At 40.6% G+C, this 20,844-nt stretch overlaps 2 protein-coding genes and 1 long non-coding RNA gene across 3 annotated transcripts in view; 2 read left to right on the top strand and 1 right to left on the bottom strand.

Moving 5' to 3' along the window:
- The first annotated feature begins 1,190 nt into the window (after window positions 1-1,190).
- Window positions 1,191-11,919, top strand: ric8a (RIC8 guanine nucleotide exchange factor A). The gene is made up of 14 exons (XM_044036790.1): window positions 1,191-1,436; window positions 3,522-3,569; window positions 3,775-3,991; window positions 5,129-5,274; window positions 5,377-5,457; window positions 5,582-5,681; window positions 6,430-6,617; window positions 7,213-7,307; window positions 7,392-7,542; window positions 8,122-8,217; window positions 8,293-8,437; window positions 9,466-9,610; window positions 10,242-10,361; window positions 11,085-11,919. The coding sequence occupies exons 1-14, from the start codon at window positions 1,341-1,343 to the stop codon at window positions 11,215-11,217; spliced, it is 1,761 nt and encodes a 586-aa protein (XP_043892725.1). The 5' UTR covers window positions 1,191-1,340; the 3' UTR covers window positions 11,218-11,919.
- An 866-nt stretch (window positions 11,920-12,785) lies between these two features.
- On the top strand, window positions 12,786-15,822 carry LOC122775422. Its single transcript, XR_006361105.1, has 2 exons — window positions 12,786-13,084; window positions 14,661-15,822. It is a non-coding gene; the product is annotated as an uncharacterized LOC122775422 (long non-coding RNA).
- A 1,937-nt stretch (window positions 15,823-17,759) lies between these two features.
- Window positions 17,760-20,844, bottom strand: part of carmil2 (capping protein regulator and myosin 1 linker 2) — a 36,675-nt gene continuing 33,590 nt past the window's right edge. The window contains exons 39-41 of the mRNA XM_044035891.1: window positions 20,235-20,324; window positions 20,012-20,125; window positions 17,760-19,911 (exon numbers count right to left, since the gene is read on the bottom strand). Coding sequence (XP_043891826.1) covers window positions 19,346-19,911; window positions 20,012-20,125; window positions 20,235-20,324 — 770 coding nt within the window. The 3' untranslated portion in view covers window positions 17,760-19,345. The remainder of the gene's footprint in view (window positions 19,912-20,011; window positions 20,126-20,234; window positions 20,325-20,844) is intronic.

The following is a 20,844-nucleotide window of genomic DNA, read 5'->3' on the forward strand; positions in this document are numbered from 1 at the left end:
TATATATTATATTTATTTTTGGATTTTGTTGCCCATATTTTTTGACTTGTATGCCTGATACGGTGTTGCTGTAACTCTAGGATCAATAAAAATACGTCAATCCAAAGTACTGTAGTGTGCTTTCATTTTTATGCATTATGTGTTGTCTGTCTATAGGATGTGAGTCTGGTTGCACAAGAAATTGGTCCTCGGGGATAATAATATGTGCTATTTGATTCTTCTAATCGATTTTTTTTTTACTAATCAGGGTTCACTGTAGTTGAGACAATATCCAGTATATTATATTCTTTTTTTAACACAATTCAATTTGCTTGCCTCATAGGTTTTTTTAAAAAAACAGATTTTAGTCCCTTTTATTATGGTTCTCAAACTGTGGTACGCTAGCTTCCTCTGGTGGTACTTGGAGTAATATCAGAAATACTGTTCTACTGTAGATACCAGGGTATGTGATCGGAGTGTGGAGCTGAGCAATTTTGACCAGAGTGTTATCTTAAGATAATTTCACTACACCAGTATGCTAAGTATATGTCAGTTAGTTATATATAGACAAAAAAAGTACATGGAAATCTCCATGAGCCACGCATTTTGCATGTTTGAAAAAAAGTAGGATGAAGTAAACACTTATTTTAAACTCTAACCCCCTTAATTCAATTCCATGTTCCTCTATATAGATGCTAAATTATATAAATTTATATTTATATATAAATATATAAGTCTGAAATCAAACAAACAGACACATTTTTCTACACCAAGTTATACATCTCGCTGAATCCACTATACCTTTCATACCTAAAAACAAACTGTGTATCTTTATGTCTTTATTATATCGTTATATCTTTTATGTGAGGACGAGGAGGACGATAAGAGAACACATTATCTTATTGGGAATAAATCTGCCTCCTGTGAAAAGTACACCACTGTATTTTAACGTTGGTGATAATGGTGTTACAACAAGAGCTCAGTTTTGAGAACCACTGCTCTATAACGTACTGTACCTCGTGTTTTATATGCATTTAACTGCAGTTCGTGTGCATTAATATTATTATTACCACGTCGTCATAACACAGATTGCAAAAAACAGTGATAACCCTCATTTAATAGGGAATGTTGTTTCGTCCGTATCTCCCAGGGACACCTAAACGCAGCATTTGGCTTGCACAAATAAATCCCGTGCGTTAATCGGCCATGGCCGGCTGGTAGGGATCCAGACATCATGCAGTCATCTGTGGGTGGTGTCAAACACACACACACACATATTGAGCGACAAATAACACACACACACACACACACACACAGAGAGAGAGAGTGGTGAATTCAGGAGGAAGCACAGCTCGAGGTCTATGGCGATGAAAATGGATTTACATGCCATCATAGAGCAAATGGAGACTGGAGAGCAGGACGCAGCTTTGGCGGCTCTACAGAGCTACAACAAGGAGGTAATTAAAAAAAAGCGAAGTGAGCGACATCTCTCTCTCTCTCAGAAACAAAATAACCTTCATCATGTTGATTTATTTATTTATGCTCTGTAAATGTTGCCTGCTACATCATTGTTTCCGGACGAACAGCTTCAGTCCAAGCTTCATTTTACAATAACAGAGATGTAGATGATGATAATCGTTTTATTGCCATTGTTGCAAAGCTGAAGGACTTAATTGAGTCATATTAAATCACCGTTAACATACATATATATAGGCATACATATATACTGTACATAGTAAATTAAGCATCTTTTTTACTTTCTTTTTTAAACTCTTCTAATGTTAATTTAACTAATGGCCCTGGTAATTAAACACAAGAAACCAAGTTACATGAACAAAGGAGTCACCAGGATACAGTTACATTCTTAATATCAATATATTACATATTAAAGCCGTCATAGACAACAGTTTGGCTCTAAAGGAATAGTTCAGGTCTTTTTAAAGGGTTGTATGAGGTAGTTGCACATAAGTCCCTTTTCCAGCAACATTTCCAGAAATTCCGGAAAACAACGATTTTATAATACGCTCAAAGGAGCCTGGACTTCGTCATCCATCCACTTTTTTTTTTGCTCCATATTCTTTGAAATGACAGACAGCGAAATGAATAAATTCTAATTCTTTCTTCGTCTTCTCTTAACGTTAGGTTGCAGCCTCTCTGGCTAAAACAGCTGCAAAATGTGTTCCACCAATCAGCGTTCTTCAGCACACAGCCCCGCCCCTCTAGAGTTCCTGGTAATCTGAAAAGTCCCTAGTCGCGAGTATAGGTACTACTTTCAGTCAAAGTTTGCGGTCGAGGGACCGTTTTCCCCCCCGGGGCTATAGTGGTGTAAACCGGACAAGCATAGTGAGCTACACTAGGAAAAACACATCTTAGCCACTTAAATGTCCCATGTCTAAGAATTAGTGACATCTAATGGTGAGGAGTCACTATTTCACTATCATCCGTGTTGGTGTACGCGTCATATGCTATCATTGTTTGCGCAGACAGCTCCTGCTTCAAAATGTGAAACAAAAGTCCATTCCAGCTGCTTTTAGAAACACGTTGACTCACGGTCACAGCCACCGAAAAGCAAGACCCTTAACTTAAGTTAAGTGCATTTGAAAGGCTTATTCTCAGGTTTATTTTAGAGTAATTATACAAACATACCAATAAACTCTTCTGAATGTCACACACTGGACTCGCACCTAAAACAAATCTACCATATTTAAAGAATATAGTTGCTGTCGGCCAATAAGCAGCTTCATCTCAGGAGTTCAACACACTTGAGCAGCAGGACATGCTGTTGGTTAACCTCAGGTTACGAGTGCTGCACAGTCCTGTCAGGCACGGTGCTTTTAGCTGCGTGGGAGTTTATCTTAAAGGCAATAGGATTAGCTTGTGTGATGCACAAATAGAGACCTCTCCAGCCCAGTCAAATCCTGCTCTTCTAAAGCACTCTCAGAGATGAGGAGCTTAGTGTTGCCAGAGAGATGCACGATCTGTTATACTTTTCCTCACTTTGCTCTGTTGTTTTCTTCCGTTAATCAGCACTAATAATAATAACCTGAATAATTTCGTCAATGAACAGATTTTGGAAACCTTTCTAGAATGTAGAACTAGTTTACTTTTTATATAAGATGTATTGATTGCTCTTTTTTTTTGAAAAAGGAAGACTGAATTTTCCCAGATTTCAATACAGTATTCCAAATATTCACGGATCACTGTATTGTATTACATATATAATGCTTTGTCATTTAATAAATGTTTTACTTTATTTGGATCTTTTCATTTTTGTGCTGTTTTTGTGTGATTTCCACTTCAAGGTTTCGTCTATTATGACACACTTTTAATATCTGGGTCTGTTTTTTTCTATATCTACGCTTTTCCTTTACTAAATATCATGAATTTGTTTAAATATCAAACCCGTTTTTCAGTTCCTTTTCAGCCTTAACAACTAATACTTGGCTTAGATTTGTCCCTGAAGTGGTATCATCTGCAAATAATATACATTTAAACCGGTTTGAAACTTTTCCTTGTGTCTGCTCTGCTTCTCTGTTCTTCAGATGAACCAGTGCTTCACATTCAGCAGTGAAGAAAAGCAGGACAGAGAGGTAAACACACACATCTACTTGCGTTTTGGATGCTAGAATCCCATTAGAATATGAAAAAGCAGAATTGAGAATGGGATTAAAAGAAGAAATAGATCAATCGATAGATGGATAGACTACCAATGGAGCCACTTCTAGCTGCCCGTATCTGGTCACCTCACCAGTTGGCTTCCATAAATCTGACATTTTCATTTGTTCTGTGACACAGCATCTCGGGGAGTTGGTGCTCGGTTTCCTCAACGGGGAGTTGCAGCCCTCATGTCAGCTGGCGTGTCTAGAAACAGTTCGCACGCTGACGAGAGACAAACTCTGCCTGAAACCATTCATCAGCCGCTCAGCCATGTCCACTCTTGCCCGCTATGCTGGCATCTCCGTGGCCAGTGCTGCTGCTGCTCCAGACCACAGCAAACCCATGCACGGTGAAGGTAATAATCCCTGTCAACCACATGCATTTTGCACCGCAATTATTCCCTAGAAACTAGACAAAATTTTAAATCATTATGGCCTTTAAAGGGATTGTTCAGGGTTTTCAAAGTGTGGATTAGACATTGCTGCTTCTAGTTGGGATACAAGGAAAAAAGCTCACCTGATAAACATCTATGCCCGCTTAAGTATATGATACATTGAGAATATTGAGTTTGCCACTTTATGTCACCCTTAGACGGCCTGTTCTAACTGGAGAGTGAAGATCATTCATTCAGATTGACTTAAGAAACAAAAACTTACCAAACATGGCAACACCAGCTGCTCCCGTGTCCCCATCCACTAAGAATGCTTCTATTCTCTGTGGATTTCAGTGCAGCAACATGGGCAGATTACAAACTTCACTCTCCAGTCAGAAAAGGCGAGACAAAACATCATCCTTAGCCTTAAGATTTATCAGACGAGCTTTGCAAATGTAGTAAATTATAGTGTAATCAGGTCCAAACTTAGAGCATCGTGGCAGGAAGTTGAAACAAGGTCATCCAAAGATGAAAAACAAAACAGGAGCCACTCGGATTACTACAGGGAACTGAAACCTTAGGTAGAAACAAAACACAAAGTAAGAGTGCAAGACAGTCCAACCGACACTGTGGGAGCACACAGGGGAGGAATCTAACAAGACACAGGTGATCACATCTGGGCAGACAGTTAATTACACGGGAAGGAATAAGATCAGATGCGGGGAATAAAAAGATGACGTAAGAAGCTGTAAAATAAAACAGGAACTTAAGATACATGAGGAAAACCTTCAAGATGAAACGTGAACTAACACCAACATTGAAACCAGTTACATTCTGTGTAATTTATGTGCAGTGTCAGAAATAACTGCTGCAAGAGGAGAACCAACTATCTATTCACGAATGATATAGCAGCAATCATGTTCTCATAATAATGTAGACGCATGGATTTAATTTAAATTGTTAAAAGGATCAATTCTGCTTTTCTTGTCCATTTTTCGTGAGAGCAAGTCTCCATGTGCCACACATCTCACATCACAACCCAAACTATCCCTTTAAACCTAAAAGCCGTCTAAATACAGGGGAATGTCTGCGCAGCTCCTTGACTTTGTTTCTCCACAGCGGAGGGTGAGGGGGGAGCGACAGAAGGAGAATCCGGTGAGTCGGCGAAGGAAGCCTCGCGTCCGTCAGAAAACGCCGACCAGGAGGTGATTGTCGAGGCTCTCAAGTCCTTATGTAACATCCTGCTCCACAACGAGACTGGACAGGTCAGTCAGTCTTTTGAGATTGACATTCCCATGAATCCTCTTGAGTGCGTCGGTGCTGAGCAACATGATTTTTCATGAACGGGTGGGGTGTGCGATTGGCAGGTGGTCGCAGCAGATCTGCAGCTGATAAAGGGAGTTTCCGAAAGGCTGAAGCAGTGTCATGATTCCCCCTGGAACCAGGAGGTATGGATGTCAGCTACATGTATTACAGGATCCTGAATGCATTTTCAGACCTGGCGTTGACGTCCGTCCTGAGCGATCACATAAGTGTGAGTCTGACCAACTGAGAACTGCTTCCTCTGTCCAGGTGCGTTTCTTTGACTTACGCCTCACCTTCCTGCTGACTGCCCTCAGAGTGGACGTCAGGGCTCAGCTCGCTCAGGAACTTCACGGCATCAGTCTGCTCGGTAAATGACTGTAACCATGACCCCTTTTCTATCTGTAACTATACTTGCTCACTTCCGTTATCACATCTAGGTTAAGTCCTCTCTATATTTCTCACGTTTCACGGCTGCAGATAGTTGCGTCCATGTTCCAGCCACACATATCAAAATGAGGATCTGCAATGGTTTGGCTTCATGTGACTCATGTCTACACGATCCCACATCCACTCTCTTGTCCCACCGTTAGGTCCGAGCATACTGTCCCAGACATTAGGTGGATAATTCATCTGCAAATGGATTATTGGGCTTGTAGTTTGAATTAGGCTTAAGTGGTATACATCTAGGGTTCTCAAAGGGTGGTACGCGAGCTTCCTCTGGTGGAGCAAAATCAGAAATACTGTTCTACTGTATATACCAGGGTATGTGATCGGAGTAAAGCTGAGGAATTATGAGAAAATTAAAAATCAAATATCAACAAATGAATGAATGAATGAATGAATGAACGAATAATAATTAGAGTCACCTCATCTCTCGCTCCATCTTAATCTACTTTCACTATACCAGTGTGGGAAGTGGAGGATGATGAGAGAGCAAATGATCGTATTGAGAATAAATAAATCTGCCTCCTGTAGCTGACTTTACTCATCTCGATATAATGAACCATAACATTTCTGCTTTATTCAAGTTAAAAAACCCTGCATATACTTAATTGCTAATCTGAGCGTGAACGATGCACCCGTACCAACCTCCTGTCCTGTGTGTTCTAATCCAGGCAACCAGATGGACGCCACACTGGGTCTGTGTTGGCCAAACACATTGGAGACGGCCAGGCCAGGATTCGAGGGTGTCCCGCCTGAGGAGCTACCCCCATTCAGCCGGGACCAGACAGAACTGGCCATGGAAATACTGAAAATACTGTTCAATATCACCTTTGACACAACTAGGCGTAAGGTCGATGAGGTACGGAGGAAAATTAAAATGTTTTTTGTCACTTGTCCATAGTAATATTTATAAATTATACAGTCAAGTGTAATAGCTGATTTAATGTAACTTAAAACAGAATTATCATTTTCAGAACATCTTCAACTCATCAGAGTACCAATACCAATAATATCACGATACAACGATTCTGTGATAATTAATATATCGCAAATCAATCATACAGCGATACATCGCGATGTCTGTCTAACTGAAGAAAACAAAAAACGTCGGTTAAAAGTTAAAAGTGCAGGATTTCTCTATTTATTCACAACACAGAGAACAATAGTGCATAAAGTCAATGTATTGAATGTGAATGGAGCATCGCTGGACATAGCTTTTTTTTTTTTACCATTATCTCGCTGTAACATAGGTTAAAAGTGAGGAAATCAAGTAATACAAAAACACTAGAAATACACATATACGCTAATAGGACCAGTAGTCCTCATGGAGACCAAAATCTGGTCCTGATCAGCCAGAACCTCCTTACTTGTTAAGTTTAATGCTAAGATTTGAACTGTTGTTTGGTTAAGGTTAGTGTTAACTAACAGGTTGATATGTGTGTGTGTGTGTTTAGGAGGAGGCAGCAGAGTGCCGACATTTGGGAGCCATACTGAGACACTGTTTAATGAGCCGAGCAGATGGAGAGGAGCGGACGGAGGAGTTCCACGGGTTAGGACAGCACACATTCATCAGCAGCATCATGCGGTCATCACTCTTCTCCTGACACCTCGCCCCTCTTTATTTCCCCCGCAGCCATACTGTTAACTTGCTTGGTAACCTGCCCCTGCCCTGTCTGGATGTGCTGTTGCTGCCCAAAGTGCAACAAGGCTCCATCGAGTACATGGGGGTCAACATGGACGCCGTCAACACGCTGCTGGGGTTCATGGAGAAAAAACTCGACCGGGTAAGACTAGACCCTTTGTCCATCCATCCATCTGTTTTCTACCGCTTTATCCTCCACATGAGGGTTGTTGGTACTAATCCCAGGTACTAATCCCAGCGGGGTACACCTTGGACACATTGCCAGTCTATCACAGGAACACAGAGACAAACAACCATCCACTCTCACACTCACACCTATGGTCAATTTAGAGTGTTTTCGGACTGTGGGAGGAAACCGAAGAAAACCCACGCACACACAGGGAGAACATGCAAACTGGATTCCAATATGAGTAACAAAAAAAACTATTAATATAAGCAGTAACATTATAGATATGATATGATATGACATGATATTAAGGAGGTTTTGTGCATCTTGTGCAGCTGTGTTTCTTTCTGGTATTTAAAGGCAATTTTAGTTTCCTAAACGGCTTTTAAATACCTTTTATTTGTTACAATCTGCAATTTTATCATTAAATATTACAAATTCTTACACACTGGACCTTTAAAAGATACAGTAAATGGTGTAAATGGTCAGTATTTATATTGTGTTACCTTTCTCCTCATCCAACTGATTGGTTGTGTCTTTGTCATTTTTGACTAGGGCCATAAACTGAAGGAGACCCTTCTCCCGTCACTGAACCTGCTGACGGAGAGCAGCCGCATCCACAGAGAGACCCGGAAGTTCCTGAGGTCAAAGGTCAGAGGAAAGCCTATCATGAAGAAGAGATGAACGAGGACAGTTGGTGATTTGATGGCCCATGTGTGTGTGCAGGTGCTGCCTCCACTGCGTGACGTGAAGAACAGACCTGAGGTGGGCAGTGCTGTGAGGAACAAACTAGTGCGTCTCATGACACATATTGACACAGACGTGAAGAACTGTGCTGCTGAATTCCTCTTTGTCCTCTGCAAAGAAAGTGGTGAGCCACGCTTGGTTTATTTTGATAAGTGAAGTTGCTTTTCACATGATTTTATGTGACACATACTCACAAGAATGAGTTTAGAATTCACAAAGGTTTTGAATCTTATCAGCTTTTTATCCACACGGGACAAACGTTTGGGAACCCACAGGTCAAAAACCTCAAAATTGCACCCTTGCATTTCATGTATGAAATTATAGTGAAAACAAATTCTAGACCTACCGCTCGCTCTTGTATTTGCTTCCACCATCTTGTTCTTCATGTATTTGGACTTCCTACACAGAATGTAAACTTTAAGAGCATGCTGCCCGTCTTCTTCTCTATTTATATTGTATGTTTGTGGCAGTGTTATAGCGCCACATACAGGCCTGGCATATATACTACATATACTCCTGACTAATTAATCAGCTATTGGCTTGTAAATGGGATCTGTAAATCAGCCATGGGTGTGATGTACATATCTGAAGTGGATGTGGTTTTGGCTCTGATTTTATATTTGTAATTGGTTCAGTCTTGGCAGAGACATATATAATAACAATAATAATAATAATAGACTTTATTTGTACAGCACCTTGCATACAAGGACTGCAGCACAAAGTGCTTCACAATAAAAGGAAAAGAAAATTTTAAATAGAAAAGAGATGCAAATACAACAATAAAACGCAGGTTTGAATAAAATAGGAAAAGGCTCAAGAGGTTAAAACCCTGTTTTAACTTTAAAATAAACAAAAAAAAACACATCACAAGGTGGAATAAAAAGGAGCTAGTTGAAGGCTAGAATAAAAAGATTTTAAGGGAAAGGATTTTAAGTCTTCTTTTCAAAATATCTAAGGGTAGATGTCCCCAATTTTCTTTATATCATTTATTTCCCATTTATGGACATGGTGATGGACAGATTAAAACATGCTCAGCACAGTTTACAGGAACTGAATTACACTAGGGTTTGGAAGTAAAAAACAAACAAAATCTGTCTGTTTTGGGTTTGAACAGACAAATACTTACTTACAGTTCCGTGTTTTTCCTTTCAGTCTCGAGGTTCATTAAGTACACCGGGTATGGTAACGCCGCCGGTCTGCTGGTTGCCAGAGGGCTGCTGAGTGGCGGCAGAGACGCTGGGATCTACTCTGAAGACGAAGACTCGGAGACGGAGGAGTACAAAGAGGCCAAGGCTCAGTCAGTAACACCTCAGTCCACCACACCTGATGTAGAACAGTGACACCTGTTCCAAACACACTCGTAATTATGGGGTACACTACGAACCCTTTGAACCACGAGCCTGGAGCAACAATCGCACTTGCTATATGATCTTCACATGAGCTTAGTCACATCGTAGAACTAAAGCCCTTCATGTTTAACCACTAATTATTCAAATGTAGTGGTGGAGTTAATTAAAAGGTCTGCTCTGTCTTTTTTTTAAATTCCAGTTTTCTGTGTCAGCATAATCTAGACCACATAGACTTTACAGCACAGCCACCATTATGTCTTCTTCCGAGTTAAATATGCTTGAAATACCACCACCGGGAGGCGCCAGAGAGGCATTATTATTGTCTACCACTATATCCTCCACATGAGGGTCACTGGAGCTGAGCCCAGCTGACATAGGGCGGAAGGGGGGGTCACAACCAGGACAGGTTTTTGGACTGTGGGAGGAAACTCCGTGCAGAAAGACCCAAACACATAACACTTCAGCATCCAGTCAGCATCCAGTAGCTGCCTACCACATGATCAAAGCTAAACAGATTGGATATTGAGATGAGACTGTTTTGATCAAGTTGGAGAATTAACTATGACAATGTCTCGTCAGGATAAACCCGATAACAGGAGTAGTAGAAGAAGAGCAGCCCAATCCCATGGAGGGAATGACAGAGGAGCAGAAAGAGTATGAAGCTATGAAGCTGCTCAACATGTTTGACAAACTGTCAAGGTCAGTGAAAGAACACACGCTACAGAGTCGGTCTTAAACCCAAACCTAAACCTAAAGTATTAACAGATTAACTGCTGATTAAGTCAGAGGCTCATAAAAAATCCACGTCCACGTTGATTTGCACATGAGCAAGCACACAACACATTAAAGTCAACAGATAACACTGAAATGACAGTACATTGTCTTATGTTTTGCTTACAAATAAACACAACATAGTATGTAGCCATTAAATGTGAATAACAAAATTAAGACTGGATATTTCATTTTTGATGTTTCCCCTGTGAAAATGGCACAGCGTTTTTCCCATACTGAGGCCCATCTGCAATACTTTCAAGGTCCACCAGTGGGCCACAGCCCACATTTTAGGAATCCCAGCACCATAACCATCTCCCCAACCCTCAAGGCTTTTGCAAACCAGATGTGATTTTTTTTTGTCCCCCCCTGTACTCCCCTGATGTGTGTGTGTACATCTAATTAATGTGTTTTTCTTGGACTGTGTGACATTAAAAATAAATTATAAAAGGAGGGAGATTGAGCCTGTATTTTAATATGCATTATCAGTGCATTTTGTTCCCCCAACCAGGTCTCAGGTACTGCAGACTGTATTCACGTATTTTCACATTTAAATCCTCAGGCAACTAGAAATCCCAACTCCGGTTCCCTGTATCGACACTCGCGAGGATGTGCTGACGGTGTGCTGTATTAAATGATCTCTCTCGACAGGATCAATGTGATTAAGCCCATGCAGCTCAGTATGGACGGCAGGATGAGAGAGCTGACTGCAGAGGATATGCAAAAACTCAACCACAACCCCACGTTCCCACCAGAGGAGCCAAGCAGTGATGAGGAGGCTTAGTACAGACTGAGGCGTCGCGGCAGAAACACTTGTGACCCTCGTGACAATCCCAGCAGAACTGTCTCATCGTTTGTAACATTTGCAGTCCGACCTTTTGCTCTTTCTTTACTTTTAGGCGTTGAAGTGTAGACGGTTGTATAAAAGCTGGAGTACAGCTAGGCTTTCTGTGTGCAATTCTGTCTACTGCAAATCCCCGGTGTTTTATTGCTGATTAAGATCCTTCCAAAGATGCTGTCCATTTAATATATCCACACACCTCCCCCCAGTTACTGTTACTCAGGGTAATAATCCACTCACTTCACCACAGGAATGACTTAAGAGTAGAAAACAGGACTGCACTCACACTGGAAAAACAACAGAAGTGAACTTGTGTAAGCGTGTGAGCCAAAGAGATGCTGCTCGGTTGGTGATGACGGAGTCAGCTGTATTTTTGATAGACAGAAAAAAATTAAATTGAAGATTTTTAGTTGCTTTTTTTCCATAAGGCCTCTCAGATGTTTTATTTTTTAGAAGTGAAATGTGAAACTGCTGACAGATAGGCTACGTTTTTAATTTGGGACCGGAAATGAAATATTATGACGCCGAGAAAGAGTCTGTAACCTGAAATGCCCCACACAACAGATTCCTTCTCATGTATATTGTTGTTGTATAGCTGCCAGCTATCATAGGCTGTAAAATAATATATTAAAGGTGTTTAAATGACATCGTGGTCTTGTCTTGACTGCGCAACTTGTGAAAAAGCCAAATGAATACATTTAACGGGACTGGAGTGTCGTTACCTGGTTCTGTAGGTATGCCAAATTAGATTAGATTAGATTAGAAGTACATGTACACCCAAATCAAAAGAACAATGAATTAAATTTAGTAAGAAAGTAAAGTAAACTGCAAAAAATGAAAATATGTACTAGTGTAATTGACTTGAACTCAGTGTATTTATGTAATCACATAATTTTTTGGACTTATTTACTTATTAAGGCTGAAGATACTTAAGATAATTTGTCTTAACAAGCGCCATTTTCTTGCTGCACTGGCAGATAATAATTTTCCCCTAATAGTGGTTATATGTTCTTGTTTTTTTGCAGTGCACATAAGGCAATATGTGGCGTATAATCATCCTAATAAATGGTGATTCCACATCATTTCAGTATCTCCAGTATCACCAGGTTTCATATATTAAAGTATCGTTTATCACGTCTGTTATGGGAATTATGCACCTCATGTAATACATGAAGACAAATGCTCAATGCAACCGTTTGATGTGACCTGAGACCACTCACTCTTTGTATTGTTAATGTAACTGTTGGATGCGATTTTGGCCAGTGACCATAGGTATTGTTTTAGGAACTGTTTGAAGTAACTTGTGAATAGAGACAATGGGTCTGCGACTGAGGGCAAGGTGATAACAAACCCACAGAGGCGGGGGTCTGCACCTTATGGCAGGGTGATAGCTGACCCATTGAGACAGATAAATACCTTGCGATTCCTACAAGACAGGGAGTCTTCACTTTGTAACTGGCCTGTGTGTGTTGCTTTGTGAATGCTCCTCTTGTACAAGATTAAACCCTTGTTTGGACACTGAGCTGACTCCGATCTCCTTCCTATGGATCTCAATTCTTTTGACAACTTGGCGCCCAACGTGGGGCCCCAATACCTGTCGCTCTCTTCACATCAGCGGACCTGAAGACCTTGCAAGGCGGGGGTAAGAAAAATAAATCCTCCTAAAAGTCCTCCACCTCGGGGCTCTTAAAGCTCCGTTTGGTCAGGGAGGCCAGGTTCCGTGAAGAGTGGGACAGTGACGGGGCCAACCAAGGAGGGGAGACGGATCAGCCAGACAAACATTGAGTCAGGGACTCAAATCTTCAAAAGGGTAAGAAATAACCATTTCTAAATTTAAAAACAAATTCGGCTCAAAAGTAACAACAGTTAGTTGAATATGCGGTGCCAGTAACGAAAGAAGCTGTAAGTCATGGTATTCTTCTATTGAAGTGAAAATTGAGCATAGCAATTCGGCAGATAAAAAGTAGCAACAGTAAGTTTGAATATGCGGTGCCAGTAACGAAAGAAGCTGTAAGTCATGGTATTCTTCTACTGAAGTGAAAAAACCGGTACAGAAACGGATCGATCCTAGCTCATTTAAAATAGATAAAAAGCAAGTCAGGGACTTGGGGGAGCAGAACTCTCTTATATTTAAAAGCAAGTCAGGGACTTGGGGGAGCAGGACTCTCTTAGATTTAGGGCAGGGACCTAAAAATGATTACTGTCTTTGGAAGGACAAGGTTTAAACTAATCCCTCAGGGCTGAGAAAACAACAGGCGTCGGGGTCTGGGATCCAAAGCAAGTCAGGGACTTGGGGGAGCAGAACTCTCTTAGACAAACCGGTAAAATATATAGATCAAATTTCCGCTAATAAGTAACAACAGTTAGTTGAATATGCGGTGCCAGTAACGAAAGAAGCTGTAAGTCATGGTATTCTTCTACTTTGTGAAAATTTAGCATAAAATTAGAAAACTTAGGATACGAACTCTTTTAAAGTCGACATATATATGTTGTGTGTTAAATATTGTCTTGTGTTGTTTTGTGTTTTGTGATGTTTTAATGTGTGCGCCATGGCTTTGTGTTGTTTTATGTGCCTGGTGGCATAGGCTCAGGCTGCAGAGTGTTGGTCCTTTTCAGTGACAATCAAAATACCAAATTTTATTTGGTATTTGTTCCTGATAGTGGATGCATTGTTAAAAACAAGAATAGATAAATAAATAGAAATTCAGAGTCTGGACAGAAATTATATGTAGAATATTTGGAAAGAAAAAGAAAAAACAGGCAAACACTGATAATCCAGATTAAAAGTTGGGAAAATATATAAAATAATAATAATAATAATAATAATAATAATAATAATAAAGGAACCTTAAAATAAAAGTACAAATAAAATTGAAGGTAATTTTTATATCAAAATGGGAAATGGTAATAGTTGTTATAAATGTTGTTGTGAACCTGACGAGGTTCAATATGAAGGTGATGCAAAACGAATGGGCCAAAAGGCACTAGATAATGTAAAGTATATAAAAAGATGGGAAAATAAATATGGATTTAGAGGAAAATTACAGGTAGAAGAATGTAAAAACTGGTAGAAAAGATAGAGGTAAAGTCAAAGGAAGAACTAGAAATGACCAAGAACCAAAGAATAGATTGGCGGTTTGATTAAATGTTTAAAAATAATAATAATACTAAAATGAAATAAAAACAACAGTACTAAAAAAATAACATTAATTAAATAAAGTAATTGGGGTAAGAAGATAACTAAAGCGGTCATAAACTAAGTCATTATAGGGCTGAAATAATATAAAATATATATTTCCATAAACATCTCTCAAGTGTATTTGACAATTAGCTCAGGAGATATCAGAAGTTATGAGGAGAGACGTAGGATGCTGTGTTCTCTTCAGGAATTCCACAGCAAAGAAGAAATGGAGGACCCAGACGAGTTGATGATTCATCGGCGCTACTAGTCAATAAACCAGGTCATGCACTCACACACACACATACATACCAGGACACAGAAGATGAGGAGGAAGAAGAAGTATGTTAACTAGAAAACACTGAAGTATTTTTGAGTATGGACCAAAAGCCATAGTCACCCTGTTGGTTAAAAAAATCGTAAAACTTGTTTTCTAAACGATACTGAAGCATGCAGAATAATAATTGAAGAAGATGAAGGCGGTAGTAAATTGCCACTTCAACACTGTAATGGTATGAAGGTGAGATCTGAGACACTAATCTAAGACAAAAAGAATTTGTTTAAATTTGTTACAATATTGAGCCATGGGATTACCCATGTCTCAACAGGAGGGATGGTATCCACGATAGACTAGACTACATGGATGTTAAAACCACCAAAATGTGTTTGTGCCTCATGATTAATGTATTCTAAGCACAATGCTCAAGGCAGACTACATCAAAAACCAGATCCAGCACCCACAGGAGGGCCAATCAATCCAGGAGATTGGGTGTTGGTAAAGTGGTCAGCTTCACGCTGGGAAGGCTCCTATCAACTACTACTGTCGACACCTACAGCAGTACACATAGCTGAAAGACAGACAATGGATCACACACTTCAAAAGAGCACAAATGCCAGTCAGATAAGTAGAAGCATTCACCATGCCAGAATTAAAACTGTGTTTAATAACTGTTTCATGTACGACCACAATTGCATTCCTTATTTTAAATATAGTGACATAAGGCCAGGTATGATAAAATGAGGAATAGATCAATAGGAACAATCTAGATGGGACACTAGGAGAGGTGCAGTGACAATACATGTGCTATTGTCACAGTTAAGTGAGTTTAAGTTAGATTTAGTTTCCGGGGCAGCCTAGAGCTGTGGCCGTCACAGGGGGCCTTGTGAGATCCAAACCTTGGAAAATAAAGTTTTGGGGGGTTGAAAAAGACTGCCTCGTTTGGTATCAAGAGCGAGAATCCTCCCTGTGTCCTGAGGGAAACAAGAGATGTGTAAAATATGTGTAAAATACTCAAGGAGTGTTATAAAGAGAAATGCACCAGCAGGTTGGTTTGATCACTCCTGGCTTGATGGGGAACTGTTAATAAAAATGTGGATTGATAAAAGTGTGTATTATAATCAACAGAGATTTTTGACTTCACTAAGGAAGCAATTGGAAGCATACATCAAGAGTTAGATAAGACTAGTTTAATGGCATGGCAGAATAGGATGGCTTGAGACATGATGTTGCTGAAAAGGGAGGAATACTGTATAATGTAGAATGTTTGGAGATATGTGTTGTACATTTATTCCTAATACAGCACCTGATGGCAGCATCTAAGGCAATGAATGGATTAATCACCCTATATGTAGAAGGACTGTTACAGAGACTCAGGACACCGCTTTGAAAAAAAACAAAACAAAAAACAACTATGCTGCATGAAAGAGTCCCAACCACTGATGACCACCGAGAGGACGACAAGAATGCAGCACCAGAAATGTTCGACTGATTTGACAAATGATGATCTATATGGATACATGTTAGATTAAGATAACACCATGGTTTAAAGGATAATTGCTGTTTACTCTATTGATTATGATGGTACTACAGATGATAATCTAAGATAACACCATGGTTTAAAGGATAATTGCTGTTTACTCTATTGATTATGATGGTACTACAGGAAATCTAGAAGTTGTAGTGTTCTGAATTGGTCACCATTGAATTCATTTTGGGGTAACAATATAATCAAAATGTTTTTGAATGTATGCTTTTATGCCTTGATCAAATGGAGTACCTGCGTGTGGTTGCCGGGGCAGCGGGACCGTGAGAGAGTTTCCCTATCTAGAAAGAAAATTGATAATTGGAATGTTTTGAACTGCTCGATAGGGTTTTCGCTCTCACACTCTAAAACATTTGTTATAATTATGCTTAAGCATAAACAGGAGGGATATGTTATGGGAATTATGCACCTCATGTAATACATGAAGACAAATGCTCAATGCAACCGTTTGATGTGACCTGAGACCACTCACTCTTTGTATTGTTAATGTAACTGTTGGATGCGATTTTGGCCAGTGACCATAGGTATTGTTTTAGGAACTGTTTGAAGTAACTTGTGAATAGAGACAATGGGTCTGCGACTGAGGGCAAGGTGATAACAAACCCACAGAGGCGGGGGTCTGCACCTTATGGCAGGGTGATAGCTGACCCATTGAGACAGATAAATACCTTGCGATTCCTACAAGACAGGGAGTCTTCACTTTGTAACTGGCCTGTGTGTGTTGCTTTGTGAATGCTCCTCTTGTACAAGATTAAACCCTTGTTTGGACACTGAGCTGACTCCGATCTCCTTCCTATGGATCTCAATTCTTTTGACAACGTCTTATGTCATTTCTCTGTTTTTTAATAGACTGAATTGTACTTTTCAAGTCATCGTCAAAATTAAGCCACAGCTTCACCCCGTTTTATTGAAATCCTTCCGTCCATCCTCTACCCCCTCATCCTTTGAAGGACTACAGTCAATGTAAAGACTCCACCTTGCATGTGTTTTTGAAAAGTGACAGGAAGTGCGAGAGCACGCAGAAAACCCACACACATACAGAGCGAGCATGTATACTCTCCACACACAGAAAGTTTCATAAAAGAACTTTCAAACCTTTTGTTGCAGTCTGAGCAGATCATGCAGCTCGTATTTCCTTCCTCAGAGCTGTTCTCCTGCAGCGGCTGCTGACCAAGCTCAAAACATGGAGCAGAATTCATCAAAAGTCGCACAGTGTCGTCTTAATTCTATTTTTCTCTGCGAGGTATCTTCACCTGGCATCCCAGTATATGCATACGCCTGCATCATAGGCTTCCCACAGTAACAAAACACTCACTTAATGAAATCTATGACGTCTAAATATGTTGGCTGCTGCTATTAAAGTAAAATAAAACATAACATCATTCTCATACCAATTCAAGGCCTCCAATAATCGAGGCATTTCAAAGCTCCTCCTCCGCAAAGACAACAACAATCTGAATAAAAACAAGACAGAGAGAGAGAGATTATGACACAACTCAATTAGCTCTTTAATCCTTATTAACAAGTATAGGTATGGATTTACACTCTGTTTCATAACTTTTTGTTTTGCTTTATGTAGTTTTGTACATATCCTGTCTGTGCGTGCAAGGCAAAGATAAACATGTAGACAGTAGAAAATAAACTCTAGCCCAGGAAGAGAAAAAAAGCCTCAGGTCAGCGACAGCATCGGGAGCTGAACTGATGTCCGTCATCTCCACGCTCACCCTGAGAGCTGGATAGACTCAATAAAATCTTCTGAACTCACACAACATGTGCCTGGAGGTGTTTAAATTTAGGATGTCAATTGGTCCTCTTGTTATAGGCTAAATAATATACTGACATGTAGGGATTTTGTGATGGGATTGTGATAGAGGGAATGGAATCTGAAATATTTTTAGTGTAACACGTTCAAAACAAAGAGAAAACTGAGCAAATGCCTCAACTTGTAAATATTCTTTGAAAGGTATCACTTAAAAAAAAACAAAAAAATTGACAATTTCAGACGTTTTACTGCACGAAAGGTGGCGGTGCTGAATGTCGGGTGTGTGAGTCTGACAGTCCGAGTGAAATGATGATTGAATGCTGCCCTGACTGAAATAACAGCTCTAAAAAGGAACATACTGCACTCGGGGGATTTTCTTTTAAGAAGGGTCCAATATGCAACATTCTGCCTGGTGGGATATCAGGAAACTTTCTTTCTATGGGTGAGAAGAGGCCTTGTTCAGTCATCTTTGCTCACACAACAGCTTCAATTCACGTCATTTCATTAGTGTACTGACGTGAAAAGTAACAGAGCAGACACACTCTGGAGATGCACAGTTACTGGGTGTGTTCTGCTACGTTTCTGCAGCTGTACTCATCTGTTGTTTGGGGCAAATAAGCACCATAATCTGGAAGCTTCACACAAAGACGTTGGCTGTATACTGGCATAGACTGTATATATAAAAAAAGTGGACGTAGTCTTCCGGTTGCCAAACAAACCTCGACTCAAGTGATTTGATTTGCACCACGTCAGTTTTTAAAAGCGGGAAATTCATAGACGTCACCTGCAACCAGGCACCCACAGGGCGATACCAGCAGTCAGTCACACTGGTGTCTTCCCACATGTGCTGTGCTTTATCGTCTGCTTTCCTGTAAATGGGAACACAATTTACAAAAGTGACATCATGCTCTATTAAAGAACACCAGAAATTGGCAACTGAAACCACGAACTCCTCAGGAAAATGATGACTGATGTTATAAATTCCTATAAACTGTTGAAAACAGAGTTCTTTTTGCAACGGTAGAGCTGCCTCCTGGTGGCTAATGAACTACTTGTGTTCCCTTTTTCAAAATGGAAGGCTTCATCCACTTTTATATGCCGTCTATGGCTGAAGGCCTGCAGTAAAACAAACAGCACCCACACTAAATCATGTCTGTGTCAGACCTGGTCAGAGATAACCACAGCTGCTGTTTTCCACTCTCAAACCATGTGAAGCCTCCCAGTTTCTGATCTCAGTGATGTCACGGACCACATCCTCCTCCCTCTCCCTCTCTCCCAGGTGTGTAAGTCAGTGTGTGTGTGTGTGTGTTATTCAGACAGAGCGGGCTCAGTTCTTTGGTCTGCTGGCTCTGCCTTCTTCGCCGTGTGCTGTTTAGAAACCGCCTCTCCTCTTTCCTGTGTGCTGTTTCCAAAGGCCATTGTCGCCAGTGCTGTGCCGGGGCTCTTCTTCTTGTGGGACACAGAACTCTCCTGTGGGCTTTCCAGGGATTCAGATCCAGCTGGGATTGTGCTCTTGTCCGGCAGCGGCGGGGACACCGGCGATTTTTTTTCAAGAGTTCGAGCCGATCCTGGGGTGGTGCTGGGGCTCTTCGTCTGGGATGTCACGAGAGGCTTTTCCAGGGTTTGGGCTTGTGCCGGAGGACTCTCCAGAGTGGACAGAGCTCTGTCAGCGGCTGCTGTCGGACTGAAGAGTCGGGGCACTGATGCTCTTTGTTCAGCGTGAGCTGTAGAGGAGGGACATCCTGAGCCCGAGGCGTCTTCATCTCCCGGAGGCAGGTGCTTGGTTTCAGCTAGCATCCCTCCACCTTTCTTTGTCTTCATCTCTACCTTCTGGACAGTGCCCTTCTTTTCTTCAGCTGTCCTTTTGTCACTGGCTGAATGGATGAAAGAAAAACAGACAAAACAAGGAGAATGTTTAGATAAAGGCACTCAAAATAAAGAAGTTATTACACTACAGTAAAACACCTCTCTCACCCTTTAGAGCTTGTTGCACTTCCTCCCCACAAGATGAATCTTCAGTGCAGGTGGGCAGGTCCCCTCTGTTGCCCCGGAAACGGATGGGTGACCTCTGTAAAACTGCCTTCAGCTCTGAGAGGGATGAAATACATACATTTTTATACTTAACTACCCTGACTGTGTACATGAGCCGTATACATAAACGAGAAGAACACGCCTTCTGTAACGATGGACCGATCACCTTGTGTTATGGCCAGAGTGTCCTCATGGACGGACACTGCTCTACGTTGTGGGAGGGGTTTCAGGTGCTGCCTCGGTTTGGGAAGACTCTCTGCAAGTACACACACACAGAGGGAACTTTAAAGCAACACTTTGTCGTGTGGGTCTCCAGCTACTTCACTTGGTTTGGATTTACCGACAGCAACTTTAGCGATAACATAAAACATTTGAACGTGCTGACAGAGGATTGACTTTTTAATCCTTATTATCTTTATGGACTTTGGTGTGGGTTAACTTCAGTTTCCAGTCACAAAAGATAATCTTACATCAAGCTGAAGTGGCAAACATATAATAATTATAGTAACCCAAGGACACATCAAATCAGCTTACAAAGAGTAAGCTGATTTGAACAGACGAGTTAAAGTTATTAAAGATATCATAGGTTTAAGCACAGATTTGAATAAGTGAGTCTTCAATACTTCATTCATCCACACTTCAAAACTACTTTAAAATGTGTGATCATATCAATGTAATAAATCACTAATCAACCCATTGTATCAACTAAGGGCTGTAAAGACGTGGATAAGAGAGACAGAACCCTGATATTGTACATTCTGCTCATTTTATAATGT

Source organism: Solea senegalensis, linkage group LG10, assembly GCF_019176455.1.
Source record: "Solea senegalensis isolate Sse05_10M linkage group LG10, IFAPA_SoseM_1, whole genome shotgun sequence".
In the NCBI taxonomy this organism is placed as follows: Eukaryota; Metazoa; Chordata; class Actinopteri; order Pleuronectiformes; family Soleidae; genus Solea; species Solea senegalensis.

Coding starts and splice junctions, on each gene's coding strand:
- ric8a (XM_044036790.1), top strand. CDS start 1,341: ATGGCGATGAAAATGGATTTACATGCCATCATAGAGCAAATGGAGACT. Junction 6,618..7,212: donor CTAGGCGTAAGGTCGATGAG/GTACGGAGGAAA, acceptor GTGTGTGTTTAG/GAGGAGGCAGCAGAGTGCCG. Junction 7,308..7,391: donor CGGACGGAGGAGTTCCACGG/GTTAGGACAGCA, acceptor TTTCCCCCGCAG/CCATACTGTTAACTTGCTTG.